Source organism: Misgurnus anguillicaudatus, chromosome 24, assembly GCF_027580225.2.
Source record: "Misgurnus anguillicaudatus chromosome 24, ASM2758022v2, whole genome shotgun sequence".
Lineage (NCBI taxonomy): Eukaryota > Metazoa > Chordata > Actinopteri > Cypriniformes > Cobitidae > Misgurnus > Misgurnus anguillicaudatus.
The window spans coordinates 41,363,229-41,374,889 of record NC_073360.2 but is presented as its reverse complement, the minus strand read 5'-3'; the positions used below and the strand labels follow the sequence as shown (position 1 = coordinate 41,374,889).

At 36.4% G+C, this 11,661-nt stretch overlaps 1 protein-coding gene and 2 long non-coding RNA genes across 3 annotated transcripts in view; 1 reads left to right on the top strand and 2 right to left on the bottom strand.

Annotated features, from left to right (window-relative positions):
- Nucleotides 1-824: 824 nt before the first annotated feature.
- The window catches only part of LOC141349282 (uncharacterized), a 212,579-nt gene continuing 201,742 nt past the window's right edge, over nt 825-11,661 (top strand). Inside the window, exons 1-2 of the mRNA XM_073863405.1 lie at nt 825-1,331; nt 1,418-1,970. Coding sequence (XP_073719506.1) covers nt 1,275-1,331; nt 1,418-1,970 — 610 coding nt within the window. The 5' untranslated portion in view covers nt 825-1,274. The remainder of the gene's footprint in view (nt 1,332-1,417; nt 1,971-11,661) is intronic.
- LOC129445026 (uncharacterized) lies at nt 6,777-8,459 on the bottom strand. Its single transcript, XR_012367460.1, has 2 exons — nt 7,482-8,459; nt 6,777-6,988 (listed from the first exon to the last, which is right to left on the bottom strand). It is a non-coding gene; the product is annotated as an uncharacterized lncRNA (long non-coding RNA).
- On the bottom strand, nt 11,005-11,319 carry LOC141361406 (uncharacterized). Its single transcript, XR_012367462.1, has 2 exons — nt 11,207-11,319; nt 11,005-11,122 (listed from the first exon to the last, which is right to left on the bottom strand). It is a non-coding gene; the product is annotated as an uncharacterized lncRNA (long non-coding RNA).

The following is an 11,661-nucleotide window of genomic DNA, read 5'->3' as shown; positions in this document are numbered from 1 at the left end:
TCTTTTTAAATGTTCAAGGAGAAGACAACCAAATTAAGATCACTACTCATAGCGTTATACAGGCTCCGCCACCAGCTTGTAAAGCGGTCAAACTGCCAGCGCTCGAGCTACAAATCAACGGATAACATTAAAGTTTATCATATATTTGTCATATCAAATTATACTAACAACTTAATTTACATCACAGTAAATTAATTTCAATAAATTAACCAAGAATTTAGGGAAACTTACCTCAGAATCTACCACTGTAACCTCTCGCCTGAAGAGAAATTCCGTTAACGCGCGTCTATTTGAAATGAATCACGTGATGATGACGCAACACTCACGGACACGGGGCAGACGTTTATTGCTATCAGGTGTTCGGATAATTAATGAACAAAACCTTAAGATAATAAATTATAGTTGTAGCCTATTACTTTTAATTGAATTGATCACTGTTTGTATAACTGAATAGACGGACCCTCATGAAAATATATTTTTTATACATTTTTTCAATATTTGTATAACCATGATTTGAGGAATAAATGTATTCATGTATTTCTTCATTAGTGCGCCAGTCTGATGTGCGCGCTCCACTGCTGCAGCACGCGCTTCTCTGCTACGCTCCTCCAGAACGCGCTTGCGAACTCACGTCACTCACGGTCGTTTGCTTTTACCTCAGAGACAAACATTAATTTACAGATTTCTTTCGTCATGTAGTAACTTAAATATCAGAGAACAAATATATTTTAGTGGTTTTCGATCGATTTTAAAGTCTGAAGACAGGGTGTTAGAAGCGTTTGATGTAAAAACAATAACGTTAGGCGGCTATTGCTCTAGTAAGATCCGTTGAATGAAATGTTTTATTCGTCATTTCTTTTTACCTCAAAGACTACATTATTTAGCAAATCACTTCATCTCTTTCTTCATTTTGTAACGTTAACTTAAATGTTTGAACAAAATAGTTTGTGATGATTTGTTTAGCTAAATCTATTGTAAAGCAGTAAGAGTTTTCTCTCTCCAGTACAGCAGGAGGCGCTGCAGCTCTTTAGTCCGCACAGAAACTCACTAAAGAAAGAAAGAAAGAAAGAGCGCGCGTGTGATGTGTTTGTGTATCCTCGGTGTTTTTCTCTCTTGCGTGTTTCTTTGAGTGTAAACAGAGTCTTGTCTCTGTCTATTTAAGTGTTGTTACGTTGCTGATGAGATGTGCTGTGCTGTAAATCAGTAGGGACTGATCTGTTCATGCTGGATATATTGATGATTTCATCACAGAAATCTCTCAGCTGAAGAAAGAGATGGCGTTACTGGAGACAAAGCTGAGGTCAAGAGGAGATATAGCAATGAATCGAGAGGTTTGTACAGCTTAAATATCATTTACCTGAAACAGACAACATCAAATCATTTCTGATCTTACTGTCTGTGTGTGTTGTGTTGTCAGGATGTGGATTGTTGTGAATCTTCAGTGTATGTGACTGATGATGGGAGTCTGGATTCAGTGTGGATGAGCAGAGATCAGAGCCGCACACCACAGACACTGCTGGACTCTAAACTCTCTGAAGAGAAATCCAGACACACACAGGACTCCGATCTCAGTCTGACTTTACTCTGTTATACTGAGTCAAAGCCCACAGACACTCAGGACACTACAGTGTGTGACAGTAAACAGAGCTTACAGGAGGATCAAACCTCCACAGAGTCTCTGGATTCTGTCTGTAACGCTGGAGAACAGCAGCAGATCCTGCAGACCAAACTGAAGATGTGTTCAGTTAAACTCATCGACTGCATGAACCTCATGATGAAGATTAAAACTGAACCCACAGAAATCAAAACTGAACCCACAGAAATCAAAACTGAACCCACAGAAATCAAAACTGAACCCACAGAAATCAAAACTGAACCCACAGAAATCAAAACTGAACCCACAGAAATCAAAACTGAACCCACGGAAGAGGAAGATCGTACTGAGGAAGATGATGATTTTATTCCATCAGGTATGTCTCCTTAATTATTGTTGTGTTTTTAACTGTCATGTGAGCACCTGTTTTGGTTTTTCAGTCACAAATTCACTAATTAAAAGACCAAAAAGTATAAGTACTAAAATGTTAAAGGAGTTTAGGATATCTTTAATACTTATTAAGGTATAAGCATGTAGGCTTAAGGGTTAGTTCACCCAAAATCACTTACTCCTGTGTCGTCCTAAACCCCAAGTGCTCCGATTGTTTTCAGAACACATTTTTTGATATTTTTTATTAAAATTCGGGAGGCTCCTGTCTGTCCCATTGAATTTGTTTGTTTCACAATCCAACTTCATTAAAAGGACTTTGAGTAATAGTAATACTTACTTTGCTTTAATGAATCAATTTATATAACATAACAGACATTAATGCACAGATAAGATGTGTTATTAATGCCTGAAAAGCAATCTATGCAGCTTGGCTAAGGAATTGATACAAACTCACAGAGTCATGTAAATTGATTCATAATACAGGCAGCTGAGGCAGGTGTGTTTAACAATAAACTTTATTATCCAAAATGAGTCTGATATCAGTGCACAAAACTGTAAACTTAATAATAACTAAAAAACACAAACAGAACAACATACAACTTGAATCATTGGCAGGTTTGACGAGAATAAAGTTATATAATACTTGTATTAAAAAGGGACACTTATGAAGTTTACTAGCTTTACAGTAAGTTATGTACTTCACAAATTAATAAGCAACTTACCTTTAAGAAGACAATGCTTGACTGACAACATATGTAGTAATATATGATGTAGGCTAATGTTTAAAGGGCCATTTCACCGATAAGAACATTCATCTTTATGGACAGTGGGTCATATTTGTAGTCAAAATGTAACATACATTTAGAATTTTGTGCCTATTTGACAGAGAAAAGACAGAACGTGACTTTAGAGCACATTTGTATGAAAAACTACTACTCCCACTATGCACCACAATGCACAGCTCTGCAAGCCACTCCCATTAATCGGAACACGGCTCAGATATGATATTATGTACATAAATGCCACGTTAGTAAAACAAAGAAAATAGCCACCACCACTGTGTCTAACAGACACCAATCATGACTTGCTTTTAAACGTGAGGTTACATTGTGTTACACACAATAACAGTCTGGTCTGGTGTGTAGCAAAGTCTTATTCAAACAGTAACGTCCGTTTTCAAAAACAGTCACAAAACAAACGTTTATATTCTTATCTGATCCAGAAATGTTAAACCGAAAGCACACAGCGCGAGTCCGTCCAAGCTCATATACTCCGCGGCGCGTCTGCTCGTAAGCCAAAACACGTCTGTGAAATAAACACGTCCAAACACGCGGAAGTTTCTCTCTTGCCTGGAAACCTTCACCAAACAAACGTCCATATCCTTATCTGATGCAGAAGTGTTATAAAGCAAGCACACAGCGAGAATACAGGCGGTAGTCTGTCCAAGCTTCTCTACGCAGCAGAGGCCGATGGTTGCTGCGTCTTCCACGGGCTCCTCTACTCAGCCGAAGCCCAGGCTCCGGGCTACTCCTTGGGCTTCTGTTCCTCCATCTGCCTCAGCTCTTTGCTGTGTTGTGGCTCATAAAGGTGAAATGAACAGCGGATTAGAGCATCACGCTTGCGAAATGACCTTCTTCTATATAATATTGATTAACTTCCACTGTTATTGTAACATGAAGTCTGGCTCGCTCCACAACTTCTGTTTAGTTTAGCTTAGCACAAAGATGGCGGCTGATTGTTTTTTTTTTCGTCTGTGTTCATATATTTTCGTAAGTCCCACCCACTGATCTGTGATAGGTCTGTAGCGTGAGTGGGTCCCACCATAGCCCCCTTGTTTGTTTGCACGTCGACGCGGAGGACGACGCAAAAGTATAAATGAAAACCGACGCGGAACCTACGCCGTCGCTGCTACGCCGTAGGACCTACGCATGACTATAACGAGCCCTTAATGTGTTGTTTTTAACACATTCGTTCTAATAGTGTAGACTTATATAAAACGAAAGCATCTGCTCTCTTTTATATAGCGAGGGTGTAAAGTTGCGCAGACTTATTTAATCAATTGCTCTGAAATTAGCATGTTCAGTAACAACACTAGCAGCTTTCTTTTCAACAACTTGCAAGTGGACAAAAGAGGCGAATTAAAAACACAAAGTGTAAACGGGAATGTCTCTCTCTCTCTCTCTCATCCACTTTTAATCCAATCAACCAAAGGTGTCTTAATAACCAGGTGTAAAAATTTTGTGATGTAAAATCCCAGGATGTCCTTCGAAAAAGAGTATGGGTGTGCCCCGGCATCCTGGCCAAACTTGCCCATTGGCCTACTAATCATACACTGTAAACACGAACAGTACAATGTACTCATTTAAAATGAGTGAACTGAACTCAAAACTGTGAAAAAGTTTATTGAGCTTAAATTTTTATGTGTTTTCAACAAGTTCGCCATTTTAAGTTCCACAAACTCAAATAAAATGAGTCAAAGAACTCAAAAAATTGATTTATTACTTCCAAACGGAGTCATTTCAATACCACAGCCTCATTGTACACTGCAAATAAGTACAAACTTTTGGTGATTGTGATCAGTTCAATTTGCCAGGTTAGCTAAGAAAGAGTCTGGCACTGCAAATTTACTTCAGTTTAAAGTTTAAATCAACACGATTGGTTGAGGAGGTTCCAGTTCCCAGCATGCTTTGCATGAGCCTGCAATACGAGGGCATTTTTTGAAATTAAGTGCTATTTTATGTGGTTTTTAGTAGGGATGCACCGATAGGATTTTTTTGGGCCGATACCGATACCGATTTAAACAGACAACTTCTGGCCGATACCGATGCCGATACCGATATGAAACACTTTACAACACTATACAGTTGTTCTATTAGCTAGTTTATTTCTGCATCAAATTATTTTTACTGAACATGGATAGTATCTAATTAACATTCAACTGACCGACATAATAAGAGGCACAAATTAAGCTAAAACAAATATAATAAGACAACATGACAACCTTCAAAGGTGGTTTTTGCTATTTAGCATTTCTTTTATTAACAACATTAACAATTTATTTTTACATATAATGGATTTCTTTAATAAACATAAATAATGCCAGTGCTATTTCTTTAAACAGAGTATAAATATTGCTACTTCAAAAAAAGTTGGACTTCTTGCCCCACTAAAGTGCAGTCTGTTTCTTTTATTGTCCAAGACATTTGAGTCAGCTCAACAAAGGTTTTCTGTCTGTGCTTAAGTATAGTGCACACTAGGGCTGGACCAGAATGTTCGAATATTCGTTCCGTTGGTTGACATTTGATTTTCAGTTTTGAGATTCGAATATATATATATTTTACACCGTTAATGCAGAGCTTTTGCCAAGCAGGAAGTGCGCTTCACGCTCCAGCTCTATAGGTGGCGCAGAGAGATCAACATCCATAGCCAACAGCCATCAAACGCAGCCAGTAGAAGAAGAGATCGCCTCAAACAGAAAGCGCGCTTCCTGCTTTGGCATTCACGCTAATAGTGTTGTAAATAACGTTCAGTTTCTTGCAAAAACGGATTGATTTGCTTCACAAGACGTCAATATGTCACACGGAGTTATGGGGGATTACTTTTGTATTAGATATATATGCTTAAAGTGGCGGATCGGTTGACTTGCATGACGGAGCACTGGGGTTTCTGCAAAATATCTTCTTTATTGGTTTACTGATGAAAAAACATATTGGATGGTGTAAGTGTTAGTAAATAAACTTGATTTTGAAAGTATGCTACCGTTTTATTACAGTTTGTTGAACTTCATTAATTCGTTCATTTATTTACGTTGTTTTATTTAAATGGCCTAAGTTACCCTTTACGTAATAAATAATTACTATGCTTCTAATTTCTGATACGGGAGTGTTTGTTTGTTAGAAAAATGTTAGGCTACCTTATTAAAAGTATTGCTGGTGTTTTGTTTCACTAATGCTGTTCTCGCAGCACGCGTGACAGGCACGCCGCTACATACACACACAGATTCCTGCCTTTATTAAAGAGAAAAATATGTTCAGCTCCTCCTTCCGAAGCTTTGAATATTTGATTTGATTTCTACTAGAGCTTCGAAGCTCAAATGGTATTCGGAACAGTCCTAGTGCACACCCAAACATTAAATCATTTTAATTGAACAACAGACATGCAAGTCATTGCCTTTATGCGGTTAATTAATAAACAATCGGTATCGGCCTTTCTCGTGCTATTGCCGATATGCCGATGGTTTCAAATTCATCAAAAATCGGCCGATAAATATCGGCGGCCGATGCATCGGTGCATCACTAGTTTTTAGTAAAGAGAAAGACTCAATAGTGTTAAACATTTATTTATGTTGGAGATTTAGAAGAGTTTGCTATTTTTTAGTTTTGTGGTTACCATTGTTCAGAAGTGTAGTGCCTGCACTGTAAAAAATAAATTGTTGGCTCAATGAATTATTTTTTAGTAACTAGTTCCACAGAAATTTTACGTTCACTCAATTTCTGTCACCAAAGTGTTACCTGGATTGATGTTTTTTAGTTGGCCCAAATTTGACTCAAATATAAAAAAGTATGTTGGCTCAATTAGCTTTATAGTTCATTCAACTAAAATGTTTTAATCAGTTGAATCTTTAAAAACTTACAGCAAAGACTCTGTCAATTAAAATTTAAGTATTCACTCAATGTTTTATGTGTTACTTCAATTAATATTTATTATTTGGGATTTTTTTAATAACATTTTTAAATTATTTATCAAATAATTTATGCTGGTGTTGTAAACAAAATAATTAACTTCAGTCACATAAAAACAAAAGCTTTTTATTCACTTATTCACTTATCATACAGACTGAACATACAGAATTAAGTCTTCTTTAAATAGAGGGCATAAAACAGTCCAAAAAGCCTCCAAAGTCAGTCAGAACATCCCCAGGGCCATTTAGGAGACTTTCCTCAGCCAGTCCAAGCGGAGACTGTCTCGCTATGTCTCGGGTCTGCCTCTCACATCATCTCTGCTCTGGTTTGATAAACAGAGGAATATAAACACACACACATACATAAATAACATGTTTAATATAATAAAGTTTTACGGTGAAAGACTTTATTCCCTAAATAACGTTAGGCCAAATTTCCCTCAGACATCACACATTAAACACTATTGGGCGGTTTTCTCGGACAGGGCTTTTCACTGACTAAAATAACTTACTGACATCTCTTAACATATGAGTGCTATTGTTTTGTCTCAAAATGCACGCCAGTATTGTATTATATAAGGTTTGTTTGTAAAAATGTCCCAATTATAATAAAGACCGAGTTCTAAACTCTGTCCGGTAAACCAACCCTATATCCAGGCTTTTTATCTTAACTAAAATAGCTCCACTTTACTTCGGTCACATAACATAACACACTTCTAATATATCTTTTCAAAAATATAATTACAAAAACGTCGAGTATTTGCGTCTTTGCCAATTAATATATTCTAAAATTAACATTTAATTACAAACACTTACCTGACGTGAACTTGAGGAAACGGCTGACTTGTGTCCTTCCTTGTGTGAAACAGTAAGTGATTCCAGCTGTTGCGTGCGGATTGATCTCAGATGAAATGACCTGTGATCCAGATCCTTCCGAGTTAAAACATTTTAAATTCAAAACACACACGCGCACACACATACATACATACATGCACACACGCGAACGCGCGATGGGCGCGCACACGCACGCACACGGGTATATTAAGAAGTTTTAAGATTGTTATGATATTGGGACTATTTCTCCACTCGCTCCTTCAGCTCTGAAGTTCAAATTCGCAGGCAGTACGCAGCCCAGTTATAACAAATGTGAAAGATATGAAATATCATTCAACAGCGATATCATTTAAGTGCAATCCTAAAATATGATTTAAAACATAACCCTTTTATTATTAAGTATAAGAAATTAAAATGAATTAAATCGCATGTTTCAACGCCACAGAGATATCAGAGCCAGCAGTCGATTTCTGATGGGCTTCCCGAGTCGAGGCTGCGCTGGGCGGGGTGTGAGCGCTTAAGTGTCTGTGATTTTCTGGAGCTCATCTGGAGCTCTTCTCGGTCCGACTCCGAAAGTGTCCGAGCACATTTTTAAATAGACGCTATCTATATTAACCGACCGCATATTTAAACTTAAAGCACATACATTCACGCCTGAACAACTCTTAAAATTACATTTTGTTACCAAATAACAGTAATATTATGAGCATTTTGTTGTCAGGAAACATAGCTGTCATAAGTCCACATATTGACCAGATTTGTCTTAATTAGTTCAGTCAACATAGCCATTCTGAATGTTGACTGAATTTGGAAATAACCATTCACTTAATGTTTTAAACACAGATTTATCTAGACTTAAAATAATATGTCTACTCAACTAAGCCCAAACAAGAAAATTGGTTTAACTTATATATTTTTGCCCTTCCAACATTTCATTAATTGGATTTTTTACAGTGTGTGCTTAGGCTGTAGGTTGGATACATGTTGGTTTATCATATAAACTATGACTGTGTGAAAGTCTGCACTGAGTTCAGTCTCAACACTTTCACTGGTTTTACATTTTCATGAGTCACATGATCTGTTTCTGTGACTTGTGAACAAAATTTAATGGTAAAAAAAGATGTTTTAAGTACGGTATACAAAAAATATATATGGTAAACAGTCCTTATAATAAACAGTAGTTTTATGTATATTGTACTTGAAGAATTAATAAAATGAAGCGTAAACTTTTAAATTTGGGTTAACTGAAATTTTTTTAAGTTATCTTTACTTAAAATTTTTGATGTTGGTTTACTTAAAAAAAAATTTATGTAATCAGTTTCAACAAAATTTTTGAGTACTCTGAACTTGTCGGGTTTTACAGTGTACCTCATACTAATTGGCTATATAACTCCTCCACAAATAAGCTGGTGTGTGGTGGGCGTTCTGGCGCAATATGGCTGCCATCGCATCATCCAGGTGGATGCTGCACATTGGTGGTGGTTGAGGAGATTCCCTGTTCATATGTAAAGCCTTTTGAGTACTGAGAAAAGCGCTATATAAATGTAAGGTATTATTATTATTAATAAATAAAAATTGGTTTATTATATCGTTATCGGGCACATACGCATCCAAATAGTGGATATCGGTTAAAAAATCATTAACGGTCGATCTTCACTGAAGACGATCTGAGCACTTGGGAGTTTAGAACGACACAGGAAAAAGTGATAATTTTGGGGTGAACTATCCCTTTAAAAAATACTTCATCTTATTCTTAGAAGTGTCATCATATAATGCAACAAGTATTGTGAAAGTTGTCTGTACAAATAAAAAAATATTGCTCTGTTTGATGACTTGCACAAATAATCACGCATAAAATTAATGGGCGGTTTCCCAGACAGGGATTAGACCAGTCCTAGACTAAAATAAATGTAAATGTTGTTTGGCCTTAAAATGCACACCAGTAATGTTTTAAGTAAGGCATGTTTGTTAAAACTAGTTATATTTCTTAATTAAACTAAGGCCTAGTCCTGACTTTACTAATCCCTGTCTGGGAAAACAGCCCTATATGTTTTTTCATTGATCACTAGTTATATTGTTATTATTTTAATAAAATATACACTGTAAAGTTCTACTAACTCAAAAAAATTTAGGCAACTGATTGCCGATATTTTCTTAAGTTAGCAAACTTAAAAGTTTTGAGTAGAGACAATTTCAATTCAAATTAAAAAAATGATTTATCTAAACTTAGTTTAAGTCTGATACAAATTAAATTATATACTTTATGGAACTTAAATTGTAGAAGTAATGTTTTTTTAAGTTTCCTGTACTCAAATACTTAAATTTTACAACTTAACAGTACACTGTAAAACCCGACAAGTTCAGATTTTTAAGTAAACCAACTACCATTTAATTTTTGTTCACAAATCACAGAAACAAATCATGTGATTCGTGTAAATGTAACACCAGTGTGAGTGTGTTGAGATTGAGCTCAGTGCTGACTTTCACATAGTTATTGTTTATATGATAAAGCAACACATTGTTCACTTACCGCCAAGCACAGGCACCACACTTCTGAACAATGGTAAGCCCAAAAATAAAAAATGGCAAACTCTTCTAAATCTCCAACATAAATAAATGTTTAACACACTACTGAGTCTTTATCTTTACTATAAATCACATAAAATATTACTTAATAAAAAAATGCTGTCGTATTGCGTGCTCATGCAAAGCATGCTGGGAACTGGAACCTCCACAACTAATCTTGTTAATTTAACTTTAAACTGAAGTAAATTCACAGATTTTGAGTACCAGGTACTTTCCATTAATTTACAAGTTAGTTTTACTGTTTGGGTTTACGTGCAATGACCCAGCTGTAATAACAGGACTGACACCTGTCTTCTGTCTATATGTGTGAATCTAGAAAAAAAACAGGATCTCACTTCTTCATTCACAATTTAATTGTTTCTTGTTTCTTTCAGATGTGAAGACTGATTCATGTTTGGATATAGAAATAACGTCCTCAACATCAAAAGAGCGACTGACAGCACAAACTCTTTCCTGCATCACCTGTGGAAAGACATTCAGCTCACAGAGACATTTAGAGAGACATGAGAGAAAACACACAGAACAAAAACTCTTCACCAGATCTGAGATCAGCTTTACTACCGTACAAGAGAATAAACTTCATTCAGAAGACCACAGAGAGAAGAAGAAGAAGAAGCAGTTTCACTGTGAGCAGTGTGGGAAGATTTGTGTCTCTTCCTCTAAACTAAATATTCACATGAGGACACACAGTGATGAAAAGCCTTTTAACTGCACTGAATGTGGAAAATACTTCAAAACCAAACACAATCTTAAAGTTCATCAAAGACTTCATACAGGAGAAAAACCTTACGAGTGTCCTCACTGTGAGAAGAGATTTAACTATAAACATGGTCTGAAGACACATGTGCGTTCACACACCAATGAGAGACCGTATCAGTGCAGTGAATGTGACAAAACCTTTAGGGATTCAGGTTCATTAAAATCACACCAGAATATTCACTTAAAAGAGAAACCCTGTCAGTGTTCACACTGTGATAAATGTTTCTGCCATAAATATAAGCGGATGGTCCATCAGAGAGTTCACACTGGAGAAAAACCTTATCACTGTGGTCTCTGTGGGAAGAGTTTTAGTCTAAAGTCTACCTTACTAAATCACAAGAAAATTCATACAGGTGAAAAACCTTTCAAATGCTCTCAGTGTGACAAGATGTTTACTTATTTGTGTAACTTAAAATACCATCAGAGAGTTCACACTGGAGAGAAACCTTACGTCTGCACTCAATGTGGAAAGCGCTTCTCTAATTCATCTCAATTCAAAGTTCATCAAAGAGTTCATACTGAAAAGAAACCTCATCACTGTAGTGTCTGTGGAAAGAGCTTCTTTAATTTACCTCAATTCAGAGTTCATCAAAGAGTTCATACTGGAGAGAAACCTTATCACTGTAGTGTCTGTGAGAAGAGTTTCAGTCAAGGGTCTTCATTACTAACTCACATGAGAATTCATACAGGTGAAAAACCTTACAAATGCTCTCAGTGTGACAAGACGTTTGCTTTTTCATGTAACTTAAAATCTCATCAAAGTGTTCATACTGGAGAGAAACCTTATCACTGTAGTGTCTGTGGGAAGAGTTTTAGT